The sequence below is a fragment of the Grampus griseus genome (genome assembly GCF_964374135.1).
Source record: "Grampus griseus genome assembly, chromosome: X".
Classification (NCBI taxonomy): domain Eukaryota; kingdom Metazoa; phylum Chordata; class Mammalia; order Artiodactyla; family Delphinidae; genus Grampus; species Grampus griseus.
The window spans coordinates 91,912,838-91,939,429 of NC_138999.1; the positions used below are offsets into that span (position 1 = coordinate 91,912,838).

General features: G+C 36.3%; 1 protein-coding gene across 1 annotated transcript in view; it reads left to right on the top strand.

Moving 5' to 3' along the window:
* Window positions 1–896: 896 nt before the first annotated feature.
* The window catches only part of RADX (RPA1 related single stranded DNA binding protein, X-linked), a gene marked incomplete at its 5' end in the record, with an annotated part of 62,538 nt that continues 36,842 nt past the window's right edge, over window positions 897–26,592 (top strand). Inside the window, 8 exons of the mRNA XM_082681332.1 lie at window positions 897–1,539; window positions 9,026–9,168; window positions 10,483–10,675; window positions 21,051–21,159; window positions 21,360–21,451; window positions 21,559–21,681; window positions 24,676–24,780; window positions 26,138–26,302. Coding sequence (XP_082537458.1) covers window positions 897–1,539; window positions 9,026–9,168; window positions 10,483–10,675; window positions 21,051–21,159; window positions 21,360–21,451; window positions 21,559–21,681; window positions 24,676–24,780; window positions 26,138–26,302 — 1,573 coding nt within the window. The remainder of the gene's footprint in view (window positions 1,540–9,025; window positions 9,169–10,482; window positions 10,676–21,050; window positions 21,160–21,359; window positions 21,452–21,558; window positions 21,682–24,675; window positions 24,781–26,137; window positions 26,303–26,592) is intronic.

The following is a 26,592-nucleotide window of genomic DNA, read 5'->3' on the forward strand; positions in this document are numbered from 1 at the left end:
CTCACGGGCCCAGCCACTCCGCGGCATGTGGGATCTTCCCGTACCGGGGCACGAACCCGTGTCACCCTGCATCGGCAGGTGGACTCTCAACCACTGCGCCACCAGGGAAGCCCCATAAGTATATTTTAAGAAGTGTAATCTAAAGGCAGCTCTCCACCAAGCCAGTTCTATAATTTTATGGCTTCATTTGCATTTAATCACGATTTAACCCACCCTGCACTCAGTGAGCCACTACAATTACGCGAATGCTAATAACAATAACAACTAATGTTTATGGAGGACTTTTTGTGCTAGGAACTGTCCAGAAGGCTGTGCATACATTATCTAGTTTTGTTCATACTACAGGAGACCCATATTATCACATTCACGTATATCAAACTCTAATTTACCTTCTGTGGCTGGCCCAAGGCCAAAAGCCTGGAACTCCTGAGCTATGACTACTTGCCTCCCGCTTCCAGCCACATTCTCTTTTCTTGCCTCTCTGCACCCTCCTTTCCAGAAGAGCCACGAGGCCTCCTCCCCCTCCCTCTTGCTACTTTGTTTTGGAAACCATGGCGACCAACGCTTTTCCCGCTTCTATCCTGGCAAATGGGCGGGCACTAGGTTGGACGACCCAGTACGTATGCCCGGAAGTGACTGACTAGTAACAGTGCGGGGAGACAGAAACGTGCAGAGCGAGGAGCGGAGCCAGAGAGCTGACACGTGCAGAGCGAGGGGCGGAGCCAGAGAGCTGACGCACGCCCTCCTATAGGCTTCGTAGCTCCTCGACTGGGCGGAGCTTTACCAGTCAGCCCGGGCAGAGAGCAACCGTCGCGCAAGCGCGCGCTCTCATTCTCTCAGCCTCTGACGGGGGAAGTTAGGTTTTGGGAGCGAAGAGGGTACGCAGTCACCCCGCCATGTCTGGTGAGTTAGGTCAGCCGCAGGAAGGCCCGTCACATTCTGGGCTCTATCTGCCGAACCCTGAGGGAAATGAGGCTGAGGTCCAGAGAAGTGTGAACCAAAGGGTCGGTGCCCCAAGGCGCAGGTCCTGGATCCAAAACGTTCTTGAGCAAATAACGAACTCACCTCGCCGGTGTAGCACCCCGTCGGAGGTGGTGCCTGTCGCTGTTTTGGCCGTCCAGAGGTACCTGTTAGAGGGTGAGCCACGCGACATGGAACATAAACCTCCGCTTTATTGCTATGATGTGACGATCTCGGACGGGGTGTTCCGTGAGAAGTGCTACCTGGACCCCAGGCTGAATTTTCTCGTATATAAAAATATTCTCAAAGTTGGCATAGAAGTGAAAATTTCCAGAGTCTCGTGTATTTACAACGAGAAAAGATTAGGCCAGGGGATCCTGTGCATAGATAACGTCCACTGTGGGGAGCCCCTGGACTCTATTTCTTTAGAAATTCCCTTCAGAAATAGAGCGCACCGGGAAATCCCGGAGAGGCCGTTAAGAGGCGGAAAGAGCCATTACCTGGCCCTGTGGAATAACGAAGATCCATATGGAGATATCTGGTTAAGCAACAAGCGACCTGAAGAGCACAATTTTAACGGTAAGTAATTGGAGGGAACGACGGAGGGGTTAAGGTTTTCGGGAGCTTGCTTTAATGGGAAAGGAAACGAAGGTGCTTTGGTATTGTTAATTATAAGCCGGGAGTGGTAAGAGACAAGCTTTGATGGGTGACGGGGTTCCAGCTCGCGTCTTGCTTTGATTGTAAAAGTGGTCATTCAGGAAATGTCCGAATACATCTTAAATTTAATCTGACGAACGTAGTGATGTTGCAGTCAGTATTCCTCATGTGTTCGTTATACGTTTGACTACAGTGGAATTCATCCTAGTTTTAGTCCCATTCCAGTCATGGAAGTAGTACTTTCTGTGTTGGTTGGAAAGTGTATAGATTTGAATTCGGCATAAGCGTTGTAAATATTTGTGGTTTTGCCTGTTTTAACTGTCGTTCAAAAAAGGATGTTCCGTGATTTATTCCTTAATAATTCACATTTAATGAAACGCCATTTTCTATACCTTTGAGTGTGGCAGTTATGTAAATGTTGTTTTTTGAATGTGTGATTTTGTGGGAAAGCTTGGAATTCTCATTTTTATGTTTCTTATTACTTACCACGAACAATACTAACCTGAGAAGTTCAGTTCTTCTGTTTCAGAAGTAGGAAGTTAACCTGATAATGCTAGCTCGTCCGTCATCAGCAAATGCTCTAAAATATATTTTTATCTGTAAGAGATGGAATAAGGGGAATGATAGTACTACAGTGAGAGGCCCGCGTACCGCAAAAAAAAAAAAAAAAGTGTAAGACCCAAGTACAGTAAAGTGTTGATGACAAAATATAGAAGTGGGTATATTGGTGTTCTTCTCAGGTTTGCTGTATGTTTGAAATTTTTAATAATAAAATGGGTGGAGTAAGAGACCCTTTTTGCCTTCTCGTATGCCTTCAACTTTTCTCTTAAGATGGGGAAAAATGAATTATATTACATTGCATGATTTGTTATTTCCACTTCTCTCAAACATCTTTAACGTACATCTTTTTATACACTTTTCCATAGTATGGATGTACCATGATTTTAATAACCATGCCCACATTAATGGGTAATTTATAATTTTAGGCAGTTATTGGTTTTTCAGTTTTAAATCCAGTGCTGAGCATCATTAAGATATACCTGTATTTGTTAACTATGTGCAAGTATTTCTGTTGAATGGTTGGCTTCCTAGAACTGAAATTGCTGGGTTAAAGACTATTTGACTTTTTTAATTAAATGGATATTGACAAAGCAGCTTCTTAAAAGGTTGTGCTAATTTACATTACCACTAACATATATAAGACAGTGCCCAATTCCCTGTACTATTATTTTAAATTATATGTTTTGACTTTTTCTAATTAATTTGTAGGATTTCTTTGCTAATGGGTATTAAGTTTTGTCTGCCGTATTTTGCAAATTATTTTCTCCCACTCTGTTCCTCTTAGTTTTGTGGTGCGATTTTGTGCTTTTAAAACTTTTCTATTAGGTGTAGTGTGTACACAGTAAAATAGAAGAGTCTTAAAAATACAGCTATCTATATATATATCTGTGTAACCACCCTCCTAGATCAAGATATAGAGCATTTCAAGAACCCCAAAAGGCTCCCTCTCCTCGTTCAATATCCTATTCTAAAGGTACCAATACGATCTCAGAGGCAGCGGTTTAAAAGGGAAGTTAGGGGAATTCCCTGGCAGTCCGAGTTAGGACTCCGCGCTTCCAGTGCTGGCGGCCAGGGTTCGATCCTTAGTGGAGGAGCTAAGATCCCGCAAAGCTGAGGGCGCAGCCAAAGAAGTAAAATAAAGTAAAAAGGAAGTTAGACTGTGCCACTCTCCTGCCTAAATCATTACAGTAGCTCCGCACTGCAAGAAAATCTAGACCTACCCAGGTCCACGTGGTGCTACGGCGGTTGGCAAACTGTCTGTAAAAAGCCGGATAGTAAATCTTTTTGTCTTTGCGAGACCTATGGTCTCTGCTGTAGCTGTTAAACTTTGCCATTGTTTATGGAAAGCAGCCACAGAAAATATGTAATTACATGGGTTTGGTTGTGTTAAAACTAGAACTTTATTAACAAAACCGGGCAGCAGCCTGGATTTGGCCTGAGGGCCGCAGTTTGCGGAGACCTGACCTACAAGGTGCCCTTACGCGCCTTTCTAACCGCTCTCCTCCGCCATTTTGTTTTGGCCACGCCAGCCGCCTTTTAAATCTTTAAACCTCCAAGGTCTGTCCTGCCCTCAGGTACTTTGCTCCTGCTTTTTCCTCTTTCTGGAAAGTTCCTTCCCATCCTCAGGTTTCAACTCAGATATATAAAATATATTAGAAAAGGGCTCTCTAAAATATGCATTCCTTCCGCATTTGTTGTTATTACATCACCGTGCAAATGCCTTTCATAGAAGTGGTAACACACTGAAATTATTTTCTTTTCTTTCTTCTCCCACTAGTTTGTAAGATCCAGGAGGGCAAGCACTCTTTTTTTTTTCTCCCTCACTGCTGTGGCCTGTTTCTCCTATACCCAGAACAATGTCTGGAACATAGTAGACATCCAATACAGGTTCATTGAATAAAGGAATGAATGAAATAAATTACATTCCTGGATTTTCTAATGTTGAACCACTTTTGTTTCTACTTGGTCATGCTTGTTATTGTTATATTTGTATATTCAAGTGAATTTGGTCCATAAGTTTTGTTATTTTTTAGGAGAGTACTATTTCAGTTCGATTTTGATATCAGGTTAATTAATATTAACCTAGTAGGATGAGTTACCTGTTTTTCTGTACTTAGCAGAAATCATGTGTTCATTGAAAGTTTGGTAGATTTTACCCCTAAAACGATTTGAACCTGGGACCTTGGGCCGGGATTGGGAATTGGGAGAATGATTCCTTTTCAGTTTTTTGAAAAAGTGGTAAAACCAATAATGCTTTTAGTGCGTTAAAAGCATTAAAAAAGCACTCCCTGGTGGGCTTCCCCACCAGGGAAGCCCAGTAGTCTACATTTTTAAATCTCTGTCTTGTCAGTTACATCCCCTGATGCATTCCTAATGTTTGTGTCTTCACCCTTTTTTATGGTCAGCCTTGCCAGAAGTTTGTCTACTTTCTTGGTATTCAAAACTAACAAAAGACTTTTAGGGCTTCCCTGGTGGCGCAGTGGTTGGGAGTCCGCCTGCCGATGCAGGGGACACAGGTTCGTGCCCCGGTCCGGGAAGATCCCACATGCCGCAGAGCAGCTGGGCCCGTGAGCCATGGCCGCTGAGCCTATGCGTCCAGAGCCTGTGCTCCGCAACGGGAGAGGCCACAACAGTGAGAGGCCTGCGTACCGCAAGTCTATATTGGGGAGATGTTTCTACTTTATTTTTGCTGTCCTCTTTAATTCTTTTTACTTCCTTTGTTCTTTTTTTGGCGGGGGAGGGAGGGGTTCTACCTTCTTGAGTCCAGTGCTTGGTTCATTTATTTCCTTGTTTATTTCTTCCAAAAGCTTTAACAGTTCTGAAGTTTCCCATGAGTACTGCTTTGGCTGTATCCCCCAGGTTTTGAAGTATAGAAATTTCATTATTACTCCTTACTCATATTTTCTGATTTTAAATTTGAGTTCCTCTTTACCCCCAAAAGTTTAGAAAAAGCTTACTTATTAGACATGAAGTTACTTATTATATGAAGTTTTTAAATTAAAGTATTCCATATCCTTATTTTATAATCTATTTTATTTGCCCATTCCTTTGAGAGGAATATTGGCTTCTCTTTATGTTGGTGGTTTTGTTCATTTCTCAACATCTAAGTTTTAGATGTTGCTGTAATGTGTAAAGTTTCATAGCTTGTTAATACCTTGGTCGATTTTACTCTATCAATATAGAATGTATCTCTTAGTCCCCCTTTTTTTTGGCGGCACAGCACCGCATGGGGCATCTTAGTTCCCCCACCAGGAATGGAACTCATGCCCCTTGCCGTGGAAGCACAGAGTTTTAACCACTGGACCGCCAGGGAAGTCCCTCTTAGTCCCTTTTTGCCTCAAATTATATTTTGTATATTTTGATAGTACTGTTTACCACTTCCACTGTCTTTTAGTTAGCATTTAGGGCAGTGATTTTCAAACATGACTGGGCATCCATATCGCCTCAAAAGTGTTTTAAAATTCAGATTGCTGCACCCCATCACCAGTTTCTGATTCAGTACATCTGCCCTAGAGTTTACATTTCTTTTTTTTTTTTTTTGCGGTACGCGGGCCTCTGCCCCACCAGGGAAGCCCTAGAGTTTACATTTCTAACACATTGATGCTACTGGTGCAAAGGCCACACTTTGATAACCACTAGCCTAGTGTATGTATCTTTGTTCATCACTTTATTTCCATTTTGTTTTAGGTTTCTTTCTACAGCCAAGATTTTGCTTTTTGACCCAAACCAATTCTTTTTCTTTCAAGAGATGAATTTAATCCAATTAAATTTAATGTAATTAATGATTATACCTGTTCTTGCAGTCCTGCTTTGTTTAGTGTATGCCATGCTTTATTTTTTTTAACTATTTTTTTTGCTTTCACAGGATTAAAAATTTTTTTCTTCTAGTGCTTTAGATGTAATATATTATATTTTTATTCTCTTTAATGTTTTAACAAAATCATTTGAACTTACATTTTATGTCAAGCTCCAGAATTATTTAGAATTTATAATATTCTCCTCCTGAACAAGACAAGAGGTTTAGGACTCTACTTGATCATGATGTAATTTGGCATACTGCTACATTGGATTTGCAGGTATTTGATTTAGGATTTTTGCCATCATAAATGTTTTGGGTTTATAGTTTTCTCTTTCGTACTATTTCTGTCAGAATTTTTCAGGATTTATCTAAGTTTATAAAATGAATTGGTATAATTTCTATATTTTATTGTGCTCTAGAACAACTTATAGTTAAGAGAAAGAGCTATTCTTTGAAAATTATTAAAATGAAAATTGTTAAAAACCATATAAACCTGGTGCAATTTTGGGAGGTCATTATTTGTGAACTTTTTCATTTTCTTGCATGGTTATTGACCTGTTCCAGTGTTCTTCTGTTCCTTAGGGCAACAATATTGGTAATTCATATTTTTCTAGAAGATTATCTATTTCACTGATAGTTTCACATTTAGTGATATATAATTATATATAGTAATCTTTAAGATGATTTTCTCTATGTTAATAGTTGATCACATTCCAAGCATTATTTTTTTGTTTGCTTTCTTCATGGTTGCACTTATTAAAGTTTTACCTTTTTATTAATTTTTCCAGGGAATTGGATTTGCCAGTTATACTGTTTTCTAATTCATTAGTTTCAGTTTTTAATCTTTATATTCCTTTCTATATTCCTTAGATTTATTCTTTTGCAGTGGTTTTCACTGTACGGTCCAAGGACCCCTAGGTGTTTCCCCAAGATCTTTTCAGGGGATTTGCAATGTTAAAAGTATTTTCATAATAATAATATTAAGGCTTTATTTATCTTTTTTTACTCTCATTCTCTCAGAAGTATAGAGTGGAGTTTTCCAGAGGGTACATGTCATGTGACATTGAAACAGACTGAATAAATGCCAAAGAAAATATGATTTATCCAGTTGTCTTCTACTAAGATAGACACTGAAGAGATTTGCAAAAATGTAAAACAATGCCACTCTTTCCACTACATTTTTGGTTTTGGAAAATATAGTCATTTTTCAAAAATATACCTTTTTATTATACATTAACAGGTTTATTATTGTTGTTTTAAAGGAATTAATGAATATTTTAATTTCTTAGTTTTACTTTATAGTATGGTAAATATGATAAATATTACCCACATAAACAAAAGCTTTTTGAGGTCTTCAGTAATTTTTAAGACTGTAAAGGGGTCCTGGGACCACAAAGTTTGAGAAACACTATTGTATTGCTTACTAACTTTTTATATTGAATATGTAGTTTATTATTATTTTCATTCTTTCTTTTGATAATGAACCCACTTATTTCTATGAATTTACACAGATTCCTCATTGTCTATGTATAACCTGTAATTTTTTTTTAGATTTCAGAGAGATGTATATTCTATGAAGTTAATGAGTTTTTTTGTTTGTTTGTTTGTTTGTTTTTACCCAATCTGGGAAAATGTTAACCAAGCACGTATCTGATCATGGCTAACTGTCTGGACTCAATTGTAGCAGAAACAGTGGCTCTTACAACTGTGGTTTTATAAAATGATGTAGCTGTTGAATTTATTCCGGCTGGTAAAGGTGGTATATGTGCCTTCATTGATGAAGAGTGTTCCACATACCTTCTAGATAATTCAGAGGTGATCTACAATTTGTTTGACCATATTTAAAAGGAAATCACTTAATTACGTCACATCAAATATTAGGATCTGTGATCCTGGGCTAGTAATGTATTGGGAGAATCTGGAGGGAAATTTACACAAGATACCCTAATACTGAAAATAGTGTAGGGGGGGCAGTGTTAATGGTATAATTGTAGTTATAAAAGGCCATTTAAACTTTTATTGAAAAGAAATTACAAGAATGGTTTTCATGCCAAAGTTGAGTAGGTGATACATTATATAAATAAAAATGGAAGTGGAGGATGCCTTAAAGAAATAAATATTGGAAAAAATACAAATACACATTTTAAAAGTTGGGACTGTGGGCTATGAGAGAGCAAAATGTGGAGAAAATTGCAGATGGAACCCCTCTTAACCAAGGAAGAATAAAATTAGAAATACAAGTTAATCTTTTAAAGATGGTGAATAGCTTTTAAGCAGTTTTGGCACTTGCTAGCAGGTTTGGAGATTAAAACATTTCAAAGTAAATTATATGGCGTATGAGAAGGTAATATGTGCTATGTAGAAAAATAAAATGGGATGGAAGATAAGTAAGGGGATCAGTTTTCTATAGGGTGGTTATGGCTAACATCACTGAGAAAGTGACCTTTGAGCAAAACTTGAAGGAGAAGAGAAAGTCACTCGGCTATCTAAGAGGAAATCACTTGGGTATCTAAGAGGAAGACATTCCAGACCCAGGGAACAGCAAGTGCAAAGGCCCTGTTACAGGACCATGTCTGGAATGTTTGGGAAATTTCGAACTTATACATATGAGACTAAGGTGAGGGCAGTAAAGAAATATATCATGAAACAATTCTATAAGTTAAATATATAAGTGCCATGGAAAATATTCCATGGCATTGAGTTTTTTCTTAAGGGAGGTAAGTTTCGATCCAAGTCTTCCAGGAAGTAATTACACAGTTTGATGAGGTAGAGGGCATTCCAGATGGAACATTCCATCTAGATGTGTTAGTTAACATAGGTGTTTACCTATATTCTAGTCACATAGTAAGTCATATATATATTTTAGCTATTATTATTAGGGATAATATTTATTACTAAGTTTTATATGTGAGAAGTATACAGACTGGTTTAGCTGGTGAGAAGGAGTTGCTTTGGGTATGATCTGGCTACCATTTTTAACCAATAAAATAGAATTTTGAAATTACCATGGCATATTTAGTAGGATGTTTTTTCTTTTTTGTATTCTAGATACCAGAATAATTTCCCTTTCTCACCTTGAAATGACCTGGTCTAACATAAGGAATTTTCCTGCATTGCTTGTGAGAATCTTGCATAAATCAAAACTGCGATACTATGGAAAACCCAATAAAAAGATGATTGAGCCATACCAGGTATAAGTAGTGATAAGATATTATATGTTAATTTAGCACTCATAAATTATAACTTACAGACCTGACTCTTTATTAGGATAATTTATGTTTAAATAACATATTTTAAAGTGCAACTTAATAATTTTAAAAATGAACAAATATATATTTCAAGGTATTTTTCTATGTAGTTTCTTATAGAAAAAGAAGTTCTTTCTGTATTAGTGCCCTTTAGTTCCCTTGATCCAGCTGGTCTCCTTCACACCTTTTTCTGTATCTTCAACTTCTTCTTTACTGTGCTTTCTACACCAGCATATAAATATAGTCTAGTCTTCCATTTTAAAAAAGGAAAAAAATCTCCTTTGACATCAGGACTCCTGTATTCCCTCTGTCCTTCTCTTCAGGCAAGCTCCTTGAAGTAGTCTACACTATATGTTTTCACTTTCTTGCCTCCCTTTTACTTCTCAACACAATTAGTTTGACTTTTTGCTTCAGCTGGTAACTCACCAGAGACCTTCTAATTGTCCAATCTATCTGACACTTTTCTGTTATCTTGACACTCTATGCCATATGGTGCTGATTTCTGTCCTGTGTTTTTTTTTAAACTTAACATTTTACTGTATTTCCACATGTTATCAAGAATTATTTTAGGTGCTTTATTAAGCTTTTATAGTAAAAGTTATACATATTTACAGGGAATTTGGAAAATGTATAAAGATATATGAAGTTGATAAATAATATCAAGCCAAATCTTACCACTCAGAGAGAACCACTGTTAATATTAAAGTGTATTTTATTCCCCTTTTTTATATGTGTATATCATATATATACACATATCTTTGATATCATATGTATGTCATAGATAGCACATCTATGCATATATGTATGCCTATCATATATTACATATAACTATGGCATATATCATAGTAAGTTATCTTACAAAATGGGAATCATATTGTATATAAAATTTTGTATCATTTAACATTTTCTTAAGTATTTTCTCATATTACTAAAAATTCTTCATTTATAACTTTTCATCATTACAGAGTCTCTCATATCATAAATTATTCAGTGATTCTTCTATAGTTTTGCTTCCTCATTCTTAAAATAAAATTTGAACACCCTGTAGATTAAAGTAACAAATATGCATGTGCTTTTTTTTTTTTTCCTTGAATGCTTAAATTCTTTTTTTTTTTTAACATCTTTATTGGGGTATAATTGCTTTACAATGGTGTGTTAGTTTCTGCTTTATAACAAAGTGAATCAGTTATACATATACATATGTTCCCATATCTCTTCCCTCTTGCTATGCATGTGCTTTTACTCTTTTTTAACTAGACCTTTTTGGAAGTTGCTGACAGTTCAGGCGCTGTGTCAGTGATTATGTGGAATGCCCTGTGTCCTGAGTGGTATAAAAGTTTGCACGTTGGTTTAGTTCTTCTGCTTCAAGATTATTCTATTAAAAAGAGTCACCCCCTCAGGATGCAGCCTCTCCCTGTGGATCCACAGATCAAACTAATTTCTACAATGGGTTAAGTATTCAATGAATTTGTTATTTTATCGCTATTTTGTTTGTATAAATTTGCAAAGTACCATATCAGTCAAAAGCCCTTAAAAATTACTGAAGCTGTTAGAACCTGACAGACTTTAAATTCTTTTGTCCATAAAAATTTTTGAGCAATCACTTAATAAATATGTTTATTTATTATTGCATTTTTTAAGAAAAATCATCTGAGATATGTATTGTTGATTAATGAATGAGTGCCGCTTGGGATGTACTTATTTTCTTTCATTTTTTGTATTAAAATATTAAATTAATGACTTGAAGATAATTTTTGGTACTACGAGGTGCTATTTGAAAAGGCTTTTGTCAAAATTTTATTTTGAAATAATTTCAAACTTACATAAAAGTTGAAAGGATAGTATGAAGAACTCTCATATACCTTTCACACAGATTCAACAATTGGTAACATTTACCTTTGCTTTGTCATTCCTCCACTACATACATATACACACATACACACACACATATGTATTTATCACCTCTGAACCGTTTGACAGTAAGTGGCAGCCATCATACATACCCCTTTACCTCTAAACACTTCAGTAATATTTCACTCTATATTTCCTAAGAACGAGAACATTCTATTATGTAATCACAGTATAGTTATCAAAATCAGGAAATTTAAAATTGATATAATACTATTATCTAACCTATGGTCAATATTCAAATGTTGCCAATTGCTACAATCTTGAAAGGGCTCTTCCTGATTAGTATTGAAATCACAGTACTGACATCTTGGCATCATCCTAAATATTTTGGGAGCATTAGAATTAATATAGTAAGTGATTGCTTTAAGATGTGGATGTGGTTTTTTTTGCATTTCCCTTTTTCAAAATTGTAGGACACATCATTCAACAATTTTAAGCATTGTTTTTGGCTTGTCATAGTTTTATACTAGACCTTTATTTCTGTGTATTCTGAACTCTCTAGCTGACCCATTAAGCTTAATTATGTAAAGAATGTTCAAATAATGAAGCCTTTGTTCACTGTTTACTGAAATATATGTTTAGGAAAATCTCATATGATTCTCTATTAAAATCTTAAGCATTTGGTAGACATCAATCTTGCTGGATGAACAGGTCATTACTTAGATAGTTTGGTACAACCAGTCCATAATCTCATTACTCTTTATTACAGGAGAAATTAAACTCATATTGCTATTGAGACTTAATTAAGAAAATGTAGTAAAATTTGGCGAGAGGAAGCTAATTCAAAATGTGTATTATTGTGTCTGCCAATTTATAAATTCTTTCCCACAACCAAGCATCTCCAGGTGACAAAATTGCTTTAGTAAAAATTGAGACATTCTTTGTCAATAACAGATAAAGTAAGTAACTTTGTCAATGTCACATAATAAATCACTGGCGTAGTGAAAATTGAAACCTAGTTTTCCTGATACCTAATCTAGTGTTCTTTTTACTAAATACAGTGTTTTCTGGTGTAAAGAAAATTAATTTCTATCACAGTTTTTATGTGTCTGTGGACAAATCTAGAAATGTGTCTGTACTAATAGCTGCTTCTAAACCTTAAAAACATATGGAAAGTGGGACAATAGACAGCATGTGACAAGTAGATACAGCCATTAGAATGTAGCAGTGAAACTGATTGAGCTGTATGCTACCTCTGCTACATAGAATTATAGGGCCAGATTTTCATAATGGAAACTCTCTTTTTAGGATATGAGAAGCTATTTACATTTTCAAGTGAATAATTGCAAATATAGAAATCGTTTTTAAAGTGAGAGCCTTGATGAGAATATATTGAAAACGTTCCTTTTAGCCTTTACAACAGTCTTACTTATTAGTGTTAGCATCAGTCTCTGTTATCCCATACCTTTTTGATAAGTAATAGGACTTTGTTCCTCTTTATCAGGGGTCAGCAAACTATTTCTATAAAGAACCAGACAGTGGGCTTCCCTGGTGGCGCAGTGGTTGAGAATCTGCCTGCTAATGCAGGGGACACGGGTTCGAGCCCTGGTCTGGGAAGATCCCACATGCCAAGGAGCAACTAGGCCCGTGAGCCACAAGTACTGAGCCTGCGCATCTGGAGCCTGTGCTCTGCAACAAGAGAGGCCGTGATAGTGAGAGGCCCGCGTACCGCGATGAAGAGTAGCCCCCGCTTGCCACAACTAGAGAAAGCCCTCGCACAGAAACGAAGACCCAACACAGCAAAAATAAATTAATTAATAAACTCCTACCCCCAACATCTTCTTAAAAAAAAAAAAAAAAGAACCAGACAGTGAGTACTATAAGCTGTGCAGGCAGTATAGTCTTCTTCACAACAACTCAGCTCTGCCTTTATAGAGTGAAAGCAGCCAGAGATAATATGTAAACGAATGGGCTTGGCTGTGTTACCGTAAAACTCTATTTGCAAAACACAGGCATCCATCTACAGGCCGTAGTTTGCCAAGTCTATGTGTATAAGTAGATGTCAATACTGGCTGTACATTAGTATCACTTGGGGAGCTTTAAAGAATCATGAGCACCCCACCCTCAGAGATTCTGAATTAATTACTCTGAAGAGGGGACCAAGACATTGGTGTGTCTCTAAAACTCCTCAGGTGATTCTAATGTACAGCCAGGGTTGAAAACTATTGATATATGATCTTTTAAAACCTCAGTATGATTAATGATCTTTTGAAGGGAAAAAAAGTTTTGTAAACCATGCTAGGCACAAGGGACACAAAGATAAGTAATATAGAATTCTACCCTTAAAATTAGTCTAACAGGGTAACATATGTAAAATGAACAAATTACAGTAAAATGAAAGACTGCTGACAGTAAACAGTAAGAAAAAAGAATGAATGGAAGGGGAGAGGAAATGAACAGAAATTGAGGAAAGAATGAATGGTCTGGAGAGTGGGAGAATGGGTTGAATTGGAGAAAGTATAAGTGAGGGTTAGGAATAATAGCAGGGTAGTTTAAATGTTATGAGAGGAAAAATGAGAAAGCGTATGTAGTTGGGGCCGGTTTGGTCAGTTAAGGAATAAAGATCTGATAGCATCACTGCCCTCTAGGTGTCGATGTTGGAAGACAAATTATTGGGGTAATTTAGCTTGGTTTATTTTTTCATACTTACACATATAGTTCCAAGTTATACAAACTAAGATGCAATTTTTTAAAAAACTAAATAAATGGAAGCTTATAAAGATGAAAATTCTATTGCAAAAAAAAAAAGGACATATTTGCTGGTAATGTATGCTTTGTATATTGCCATTTTGTATATCATTCTGTCCCCGTATACAAAATAGTATTCAGTTGGCATACACAAATAATAAACCTTTTAAAGTCTTGAGATTTTCAGACTGTATGGCATAATACATATTGAGATAATAGCATCAAGTGTTTTTGGTTTGGGGCAAAGGAGGTTTTTAATTGATTCAAAATCCTAGCATTTTAGAGCTGGGGGTGACCTTGAATATAACTGAGTAACTATGGCTATGAAAGTGCTTTGTAAAATGCAAACCATTTTCTAGGTGCAAGGTGTAATACAAACCTTCCTCACTCATATATGAAAAGGTAAAAGTGAATTTTCTAGTCACATGGATGGTAATAGGCAAAAAAAGAAAGAATTATTTTCATCCTGGTTTAATCTTTGTTTGCTACATAGCAAATTCTTAGAAAAATATTACTGCCATTAAAGAAATAGAAAGCCCAGATAGTTCTATAACTGTTAAAGAAAATGAACCAGAGGTTTAAAATCATCTCACAAAGAAAATACCAGGCAGGTACCATTTTACAGGCAAATTCTAGCAAACATTGAAGGAATGTACCATTCCAAAACTATTCCAGATAATAGAATAAGAGGGCATACTCTGTAACTCATTCTTTGCTACCAGTATAACTTTGATAATCAAAACCAAACAAGAATATTATTAATGAGGAAAATTAAAGACTAGCTTCCACTATGAACATATGTACAGATATTCAAAATTGAAGATTAGCAAACTGAATTAAGTTATATGTGGAAAATGATCACACGCTGTGACTAAGTTGCATTGTTCTCCAGCAATGTGAAGTTGATTTTACATATGAAAATCTATAAGTGTCACTCACCACACAGATTAAAGAAGGTCATCCTAATAGAGGCACAAAACACATTTGCTAAAATTTTACACACATTCATAAATTTTAAAAAGAAAATAGCGAGAAAAGGAACCTTCCATAATTGATAAAGGATGTTTGCAAAGTCAAAACATAACAAGCACAACTTTTTTTAATAAATTTTTAAATTTTATTATTTTATTTTATTAATTTATTTATTTTGGCCGTGTTAGGTCTTCATTGCTGTGCGTGTGCTTTTTCTCTGATTGCGGCAAGTGGGGGGCTACTCTTCGTTGGGTGCGCAGGCTTCTCACCACGGTGACTTCTCTTGTTGCAGAGCACGGGCTCTAGGTGCGTGGGCTTCAGTAGTTGTGGCATGTGGGCTCAGTAGTTGTGGCTTATGGGCTCTAGAGTGCAGGCTCAGTAGTTGCGGCGCACGGGCTTAGCTGCTCCACGGCATGTGGGATCTTCCCGGACCAGGGCTTGAACCTGTGCCCCCTGCATTGGCAGGCGGATTCTTAACCACTGCACCACCAGGGAAGCCCAACAAACACAACTTTTAATGGGGAAAATTTAGAAATGCTCCTTTTTTAAACGGGGAACATTGATGGTCTCCTATTACTATTTCTGTTTAATGTTGTACGGGCTCTCCTAGCCAATGTGAGAAGATAAAATCCATTAAAAGCATAAGAATTTTTTATTGAAATATAGTTGACATAGTGCTGTACAATACTATGTTAGTTTCAGGTGTCCTACATAGTGATTTGACATTTGCATACATTATGAAATGATCACCATGATAAGTCTAGTAACCATCTGTCCCCAAAGAAAGTTATTATAATGTTATTGACCATATTTCTTTTATTGTATATTACATTCCCTTGGCTTACTTGTTTTATAACTGGAGGTTTGTACCTCTTAATTCCCATCACCTATATCATCCCCCCTCCCCTGGCAACAGCCAGTTTATTGTGTATCTGTGAGTCTGTTTTTCATTTTGTTTGTTTGATTGTTTTGTTTTTAAGATTCCACATATAAGTAAGACCATATGGTATTTATCTTTCTCTGTCTGACTTATTTCACTTAGCATAATACCCTCTAGATCCATCCATGTTGTCGCAAAGGCAAGATTTCATTATTTTTAATGGCTGGGTAATATTCCATTGTATGTATATATAGACTACATCGTCTTTATCCGTTCATCTATCAGTGGACACTTAGGTTGCTTCCATATCTCGGCTATTGTAAATGACACTTCAGTGAACATTGGTGTGCATATACCTTTTCAAATTAGTGTTTTTGTTTTCCTCAGGTAAATACCCAGAAGTGAAATTTCTGGATCATATGGTAGTTCTATTTTTAATTTTTTGAGGAACCTCCATATTGTTTTCCATAGTGGCTTCATCTATTTATAATCCCACCAACAGTGCACAGGGTTCCCTTTCCTCTACATCCTCTCCAACATTTGTTATTTGTTGTCTTTGATGATAGCCATTCTGACAGGTGTGAGGTGGTAGCTCATTGTAGTTTTGATTTGCATTTCCCTAATGATTAGTGATGTTGTGCATCTTTTCATGTGTCTGTTGGCTATCTGTGTGTCTTCTGTGGAAAAAATGTCTATTCAAGTCCTCTGCCCATTTTTTAATTTGGTTGTTCTTTTTCTTTGATGTTTGTTGGAGTTCTTTATCTATTTTGGATATTAACCCCTTGTTGGATTATCATTTACAAATGTCTTCTCCCATTCAGTGAACTGTCTTTTCATTTTGTTGATAGCTTCCTTTGGCGTGCTAAAGTTTGATGTGGTCCCATTTATTTTTGCTTTTGTTTCCCTTGCCTGAGGAGACAGATCCAAAAATATATGCTAAGACCAACGTCAGGGAGCATACTGCCTCTGTTTTCTTTTAGAAGTTTTATGGTTTCAGGTCTTACATTTAAGTCTTTAATCCATTTTGAGTTTATTTTTGTATATGGTGTGAGAAAGTAGTCCAGTTTGATTCTTTTGCATATAGCTGTCCAGTTTTCCCAACATCATTTATTGAAGAGGCTATTTTTCCCCATTGTATATTCTTGCCTCCTTTGTCATAGATTAATTGACCTTATAAGCATGGGTCACCAGGGCTATATGCTCTAGGAGTGCCCCCTCTGTGGGTTGTGTGGGCCCTCCTGTTGTAGTTGACTACTCTGGGCATGCTGGTAGGCGGGGCAGCCCCGGGGAGGGTGTTGAGTGGGGCCATGGCTTGTGCCATCCTGCTGGTGGTTGGGGCTGGGTCACTACAGGACTGGCTGCTTGGTGTTGGGGGTGTCCCAGGATCCGTGCTGCTCAGCTGGTGGGTGGGTAAGCCCCTGGAGCTAATAGGCTAGAGGAAGGACTCCAAATTAGCATTTGTCAACACCAGTGTCCTCCTGGTAGGAGTTCCCCAAAATGGCTGCCACCAGCATCTGTGTCCCCAAGAGAGTCCCAGTTGCCTCCTGCCTTTCTAGGAGGTTCTTCAAAATTAGCAAGTGAGTCTGACCCAGTCTCCTTTAAAACTACTACCTACCTCTGTGCTGGAACTCAGAGTATGTGACATTTTGCATGTGCCCTTAAGAGTGGAATCTCTTGTTTCCTGTAGTCCTCTGGCTCTCCTGCACATAAGCCCTGCTGCTTTTCAAAGCCAGATGTTCTGGGGGGCTCATCTTCCCAGCGCAGGACCCCCAGGCTGGGAAGCCCAGTGTGGGGGGCTCAGATGCCTTGTTCTTGGGGAGGACCTCTGTGGTTATGATTATCCTTCCTATTAGTGGGTCACCGACCTGAGGGGGGTGCTTCCTGACTATATCACATCTCCACCCCTCCTATCTGACTCATTGTGGCTTCTTCTTTATGTCTTTAGCTGTGGAAAATCTTTTCTGCTAGTCTTCAGGTCATTCTGTTAGGTAGTTTCTCTGTAAGTTGTACTTTCGGTGTGTCCACGAGAGGAGGTAAGTTCAGGGTCTTCCTACTCCACCATCTTGGCCACCCACCAAAGGCATAAGAATTTTAAAGAAAAACACAAAACTGTCATTATTCACAAATTAGATCTTCTACAAAGAAAATCCAAAATAACACAAAGTATTAAAAATAATAAGAAACCACAACGTGGTATCGCCTCACACTGGTCAGAATGGCTATCATCAAAAAGACTACAGATAATAAATGCTGGAGAGGGTGTGGAGAAAAGGGAACCTTCCTGCACTGTTGGTGGGAATGTGAATTGGTGCAGCCATTATAGAGAACAGTATGGAGGTTCCTTAAAAATCTAAAAATAGTTAACCATATGATCCTGTAATCCCACTCCTGGGCATATATCTGGAAAAGACAAAAACCCTAATTCAAAAAGATACATGCACCCCAGTGTTCACATCACCACTATTTACAATAAGCAAGACATGGAAACAAGTACCCATCAACAGATGATTGGCTTAGATGTGGTATACATACATACATATATATATATATATGTATGTATATATATATGTATGTATGTATATATATATATATCTCAATACAATGGAATATTACTCAGCCATAAAAAAGAATGAAATATTGCCTTTTGCAGCATGGATGGACCTAGAGAATATTATACTTAGTGAAGACAGAGAAAGACAAATATTATATGATACCACTTATATGTAGAATCTAAAAAATAATACAAATGAATCTATTTACAAAACAGAGACAGATTTACAGACATAGAAAGCAAACTATGGTTACCAAAGTGGAAGGGGGGGGGGAAGGATAAATTAGGAAAAAGGGATTAATAGATACAAACTGCTATACATAAAGTAGATAAGCAACAAGGATTTACTGTATAGCACAAGGAACTGTATTCAGTATCTTATAATAACCTATAATGGAAAATCTGAAATATATGTATAAATATATATTTAGAAATATATTTATAAATTAATATATGTATATATACTTTATATATATATATAAATAAAGCTGAACCACTTTGCTGTATACCTGAAACTAAAACAATATGGTAAATCAACTATACTTCAATAAAATTGAAAAAAATAGGGAATTCCCTGGCAGTCCAGTGGCTAGGACTATGCACTCTCACTGCCGAGGGCCCAGATTCAATCCCTGGTCAGGGAACTAAGTAAGATCCCACAAGCTGCATGGTGCAGCCAAAAAAAAACAAAAACAGAGAGAGAGAAAAAAATAAGATACTGGCAAAGCTAGCTGTAACAGCAATATACCAAAGTCAGTTGATTTTGTACACTCCAGTAACAAAGAGTTAGAAATTATAATTTTAAAAACATAATTTACCTTGTCAAAAATAACTATAAAGTATCTAGAAATAAATCTAACAGAAGATATGGAAGACCTATTTGGAGAATATTTTAATACTTTTCGAAAGACACTAAAGAGTCCCTAAATAAATGGAGAAATATCCCGTGTTCCCAGGCAGGAGGTTAGTCTCAGTTTCATAAGTATGTCAAGTCCCCCCCAAATTGATCTATAAATTTAGTGCTATTCCATCAGATTATTTTTTCTGGAACTGACAAACTGATTCTAAAATTTATGTGGAAGCATATAATTATCAAGAATAGTTAAGACACCTCTGAGGAAAAAGAATAAGGGGCTGAAGAGAGAATGAGGACTTGTCCTACAAATATCAAGAATTATTATAAAGTATAACCATGTAGTATTGGTATAGATATAGACAAACTGACCAGCAAGTCATAATACAAAGTCAAGAAACAGCCCTAGACGTATAAAACTTTGATATACAACAGATGTGCTGTGCAGATCATCAAGGAAGGAAGAGCCATTCAGTAAATAGTATTGAGACAATTGATTATATATGAGAAAAAAATTACATTATATCCCTAACTCATACCGTATAAAAATAAATTTCAGGTATATCAAATACTTAAATGTGAAAGGCGAAACTTTTAGAAGAACTTATAGAAAGTATCTGTTTGACTTTGGGATAAGGAAGGATTTTTTGGATAGGACACAGAAATGGTAGCCATAAAAGAAAGATTAATAAACCTAACTACATTAAAATTAAGAACTTTTGTTCATCAAGAGACAGCCCCCCAAAATGAAAAAACAATCCAAAAACTGGGTGAAGGTATTTGCAATGGTATAATCAACAAGGGATTAGTATTCAACATATATAGAAACAAGTAATACAAATAAATAAGAGAAAGACAATCCAGTAGAAAAATGGGCAAAAATATGAACAGGTATTTCACAGAAGAGGATGCATGAATGAACTATAGGTTTATGAAATGTTGTTGAACATAATTAGTAATAAGGGAAGTGCAAAATAAAACCACAGCAAATTGTCATTTTCTGTCATTAGACTGACAAAAACTAAGAAATTTAGGGATTTCCCTGGCGGTCCAGTGGTTAAGACTATGCACTTCCACTGTAGGGGACACAGGTTCGATCCCTGGTCAGGAAACTAAGATTCCGCATGCCGCGTGGTGAGGCCAAAAAAAAAAAAATTTTTAACAGTACCAAAATTTGGAGAGGATGTGGCTCAGTGGGAATTCTTGCACATCACTGCTGGAACTGTTAATAGTTTAAATAAATATTTAATATTCAGTAAATATTAGTAAATATTTATTAATAAATAAATAATAAATACTACTTTAGGATAGTTTGAAATTATCCTATAGGGTGGAACATTTGCATATTTTACAATCCAGGGTTTCCCTCCTGGATATAATACCTTAGAAAGCTTTTGCCTGTGTGTACAAGGAGATATGTAGAAAAAGCTCATAGTGACCATGTTTGTAACAACAGAAGCTGGAAATAATCCAGATGTCCGGCAATACAATAAAGAGTAAATAAAATTGTAGTATATCAACACTCTGGAACGTTATTCAGCAGTAGAAATGAGAAAAAAATTGCTACATGCAGCTGCATGGATGAATTTTAGTACCATAAAGTTAAGTGAAAAAAGTAGCCCTAGAATACTGCATTATGGTAAAATTCCATTCATTTAAAGTTCAAAAACAAAGAAATTCAAACAGTATACTATTTGGGCAAGAACACATAAGTGATTAAAAAAAACCTCTTTTTTAAATTAAGTATATGATGAAACACAAAATTTAAGGTATGGTTAACCTTTAGTTGGCGAGATAAGTGGATGTGATAATGTCGGAATAGGTAGAAGAAAGCTATTGATAATGATCTAGTTGTTAGGTTTAGTGGTGGGCTCAAAAGTGTTCAATCTATTTTTTGCTGTGTGATTTATATGCATATATTATTTTATATGTATTAAATATCATACTAAAGTAATATATTTGTTTTTCAGAAATCTGCCTGAACCTTCGAAATCCTCCAAATAATATAATTATCATTCCAGAAAAGCAGGTGAAACGAGAATGGAGATTGCCAAAATTAAACCACCGTTTTGTCACAAGGTAAAATAGCTTCTTGTAAAATATCTCAAATATTAATTTTTAATGTTAGTTACTGAAACAATGTATTGTAATTTGCTCGGAATCTACCCAGAATTATGCTGTAACAGTTAGATAGATGTGCATTTTCACAGTCATATTTGCAGAACGCTTTTTCACTGTTTAAAAATACAATATCTATTTAATAATTTTGCTTTTTTTAGATCCGAACTGGATGATATGCCAGAAAATAGTATCTGTGATGTTATTGGCGTTTTAGTTTTTGTAGGAAGAGTCCAGCGGTTAAAAAAGAAGGGTAAGCTTTTGATATTGAAAGTCATAAAAAGTATTTCAGTGAATAATTCTGTGTTCATATGTGCATTATCAGTTACCTTCATTTATTCTAACATTCTATCCATATAGAAAGCCGTGAAGATTTTTGGTCATATCGCTGGATTCACATTGCTGATGGGACTTCCAAAAAACCATTTATAGTGGAACTGTTTTCTACATCTCAGCCAGAAGTCTTTGAAAATATTTACCCAAGTACTCAGTTTCAATATTTTTATCATTTTGTTTTTGGAAGTGGGGGCATTGACTTAAAAAAATGATAGAGGTATACTGACTTACTTACAGAATGCCATGATATTGAGTTAGCAAATTCAAGCAGTCTGATAGCATGTTTAAGTTTTTTCTATATTAATATTATAATTGGTATTAACAGGTATTAACCACCTTCTGGTTTTCTATTCAGAATTAATTTGGGATTGAAACTAGTTTTTCAGAAAACAGGTGCTCTTATCAATTCCCATTTTTAGCATTTTAGACATAAAACCTTAAAATTCGGTGAAACTAAAACATAGATAGTCCGTTTCCTTTGTATCCATTTGGAAATTGACTTAGTAGACCCCATTAAACACAATGAAGGCTTTACTAATGTAGAATAAGTAGTAGAGGATTGGGATACTGTGTAATTAAATAATGGCAGTGGTAAGTATGATGTCATTTGAGTATGGAATTAATATTAGGTTGGTGGTGTTAAACCAGCTGGTCAATATTAATTTGGTGTTGATTTTTTCCACTACTTTTATTTATTTGAAAACATTTTAAGTATGTCCTATTATGTGTTTTATATAACAAGTTAGTCTTTAGATCTACTATGATAAGGATAAAAGTATATCTAATACTTTTTAACAACTTCAGTGAATTTTTCCTTATTTGAATTTGTAACATAAAGCTTTTTTAGGTATTGGTGTGCTATTTTCCTATTTTCCAAATGATTATGTGAATAAAATACTGATTGTTAAGTGCTTGCCAACATTGGAGAAATTCCCAATCTTGACTACATGTATTTTTTTTAATGAGCAACAAGATAGAAATTGTGGAATATCAGGAGACCTAGAGACCATATACAGGGCTGTTCTGCTACCCCTTTATTTTCTGTTGTAAAACAGTATTACACACCATTCGGATATTACCTCATTAGAATCCACCCTCTGCTTGTGAGATTAAATTTTTTAAATATATATGAGTAGAACTGAACATCACCCCAAATGTCATTGGAGGAGAGGGCAGAAAGAGAGTTTTGGCCAAAACCAAGGCATGGGCTTCCAAGGTAAGTGGGGCCATGACCTTTCATATAACTTCTCTCAGGTCACAGATGATTGGTAGTGATGATCCCTGATAACAATTTAGATGGGCTTTAGGGCCAGGTCCCTCTCTCTTTGTAGCTACTTTAAACAACAAACTGACACAGGTTTTGGATAACGATTTTTCACAGAAATGTTGCCATCCATGCACATTCTATTTCTTGTGAAAATGTGAAATATATCTTTTAAGAAAGGTTTGTATGGGCTTCCCTGGTGGCGCAGTGGTTGAGAGTCCGCCTGCCAATGCAGGGGACACGGGTTCGTGCCCCTGTCCGGGAAGATCCCACATGCCGCAGAGCGGCTGGGCCCGTGAGCCATGGCCGCTGAGCCTGTGCTCCGCAACGGGAGAGGCCACAACAGTGAGAGGCCCGCGTACCGCAAAAAAAAAAAAAAAAAAAAGAAAGGTTTGTATGGACCTTGGTGAGATTTACTCTAGTACAATAGTTGACAACAATCAAAATTCATTTTCATCTTTTGACCAAGAGTGAAGGAAAAAAATCATAAAATAAATGGTGAGTATTAAGGGGGCTTCAGGCCTATGAAGGGGAACATGACCAAGGGTCTTCTGGAATAATACCAAAATCCTTTGGTAGTAGGGCATCTTGTTTACTTTTGACTAAGAAAAGGGGAAGTAATTTTGAGCGTTTACTATATACCAGTTGCTCGTAGATATTATCTCATTTTGTACTCCCAGTTACCTTTTAAACAGGTGATGTTTTTACAAATTTACGGGTGAGGAAACAAAGGTCCAGAGGGTTGTCAAACAGCCAGAAGGTGTTAGGTCCAAATATCTGATTTTTAACAACCATGAAATTAGAATTAGAAGTATTCTTATATCAACGTCTTTAATCATGAATACTCACATCTTTGTACAGTTTTTGAATTAAAGGAAAAGTGATATAAATCAAGAGAATTATTCTTGGTCATTTGAACAGATTTTCTTTATTTTCATTGCTACAAAATAAAGAACTAGTAAATGTGAGATACAGGAAACGAATTTATAGATATTATCATGCTCTAGGGAAATATTCTCAAATGAGAGCTTACTGTTGATATGAAATTACGAGTATTTATATTTATTTCTTTATTTCCTAATTTGAAGACCGTAAATGTTTTGGCATGCAGTGGGTTAAAATTTTTAAAATATTGTTGGATAAGTAAACTTTACCTAAATAACCTGATAGTTGAAAGCAGTTGATAGCTTTTGAAAGTAGCTGGTCTGAGGACATTATAATCTCATTTTCAGGAATTCTTTTCAGTCTATCCAGTTGGTTAGCAAGGCAAACAGAAAATAATAGGTGGTATAAGCCCTGTCCTTGAGACTTAAAGTCTAATTAAGATATACACAAGTAAAACACTCGCATAAGCAAATTCAAATTAATATTGTGTAGCCCTATCTGATGGAAGGAGTCAGAGTAATTCAGGGATCAATGTTAGATTGGGTTAATCAGTGGAAGCATCATGGAGGAACTCAACTTTTTTCTCTGTAGGAAATAACTATTCACATTCAGTTGTGTGGCCAATTAGAAAGACTGTTGCAGTCTTCAACTGTCCAGCAAGCAGTGACTTCAGTTAGGTGCGGCCGTTGTACTTTCTAAAGGAAAAGTTAAGTGTTAGATCCTTTATTTAGAGGAAATGATTAAGTGTTAGATCTTTGTTGCTCCAAGTGTGGTCAAAGGACTGGCAGCACTAGTATCACCCAGGAGTTCATTAGCGGTGGAAAATCTCAGGCCCTACACTAAAACTACTTTAATCTGAATTTGCATTTTAACAATTGTCCTAGGTGATTCCTCAGTTCATTAAACTTTGAGAAGCACTCTGTTAGATCCTGATCTTGGTATTCCCATTTGAAATGCAGAAATAATTTCATAAGTGTTTTCATTTTCTACAGTGGCACATTTCATGTGTACACAGTTGAAAGTTGTCAGAAATGACACTCAAGTACCTGAACTGCTTTACCTTACTACTACAAATGAGAGTCGCATGTTTATTACTGGTGAGCAAGTTCTTTGTATATACTTTATTGGAAATCTAATGTATTTTCTCTTCATTAAATTAACTTTTCTATTATAAGATTCAACCACAAGATAGCTTTATTTTGAACTCCTTTCTCACTATAAGAATGGTTTAAGAAAGAATATTTAGCCTATAAAATCTATTGCTTCCAGATTATTTACAGTTAGAGCAATGATTTTGTGACTTACTGAAGAATTTTGTTTATGTCCTTTGGTTAACTTTAATTCCTGCTTGACATAAGAAGTTAGATAACCATAAATTGCTTCATACATTGAAGACTGTTGGGCCCTGTATCACAATATGGATTCAATTAACAACAGTTTTAAAATATTAAATAAAACAAAAATGTGCATTCAATTTTGGTCCCCAGATCTCGCATTTTACTTATATAGCAAGAAAAGTCTCACTACTTATCTACAAATATACTATTTTTCTCTATTCCCTTGGATAAGGGGGGCAAAAAGATAAAAGTTTTCAGATGAGTGAGGGAGTACTATGGAATGATGTATTTACTAGAATGCTACCATGTTGGTAATTAGGAAATTTGTCCAAAGAAGAGTCCTAGGGCTCCCCTGGTGGTGCAGTGGTTGAGAGTCCGCCTGCCGATGCAGGGGACACGGGTTCGTGCCCCAGTCTGGGGGGATCCCACGTGCCGCGGAGCGGCTGGGCCCTTGAGCGGCTGGGCCCGTGGGCCATGGCCGCTGAGCCTGCGCGTCCGGAGCCTGTTGCTCCGCAACGGAAGAGGCCACAGCAGTGAGAGGCCCGCGTATCGCAAAAAAAAAAGAAGAGTCCTAGGAAGGATGTAACACACATCTTTGTCCATACCTCATTTTATAAATATGAATACTATCAGATCTAATATATACTAATAATAGCAGATGTGAAGGACACTTTTAAGTATGTTTCAAAAACATGAACTTAAATGCTGAGCTATATTCATAGGCAATTTAGTTAATACATGATGTCATACCTTCAGGTTAAAACATAATCAATTTTCTAAGAAGATGCTAACCAGTTGGATAGTTAGCAAAAGCCAGACTATTAGTTTTCTTTTTCTTCTGGCTTTTCGGTGTCCTGTAGACAGTTACAGTTTAGTCCACGTAAACTAATATGTCTGATTTCCTTATTGACTTAGGATTTGTTAACTGATAATTTTCATATGCATATTCAGTATAATTATCTGCTACATAGTGAATAAGTTAACTTCTTGGTGCTATAAGAATGATTTTATATTAAACTGTTTTTATACCCAAAAAAGTCCAGATGGTTTATTACAGTGAGTTGTCTTTTTTTTTTTTATTCCTCATATTTTTGCACTTTACCCTTCCTGCAATAAGATCATAGAGGCCAGCCGTATACCAACGATACCAAAGTAAAAAACTTTATTCGGTGGATTAAAACAAAGACCGATTCTGGAGAATTGAAGAACACTGTTATTGGTGGATATTACCCCTATCCACCAGTGCCAGAAACATTTTCGAAGTATAATATTTCTGTTAAAGGTACTGATGTAATTGCTAGTCCCTTATATGTTTATATGTGATATGTATGGTATATGCCATATCAGTTAGTCATCTTTAATGGGAGTGAGCCAAAGTGTAGCAACACTCACTGGTAATAATTTGATCTTTATCAAGATCTAAAAACATATGTCATGACCCATAAAGGTTAATATTTTGATTTTATTAGACTGCAAGAAAAGAAGGAGTTTAAATAGACTATGACTAAATGGAGGTAGTATCTTGATTTAAGGTCATTGAGATCAAACCTGAGTTGGTAGATCCCAACTCCT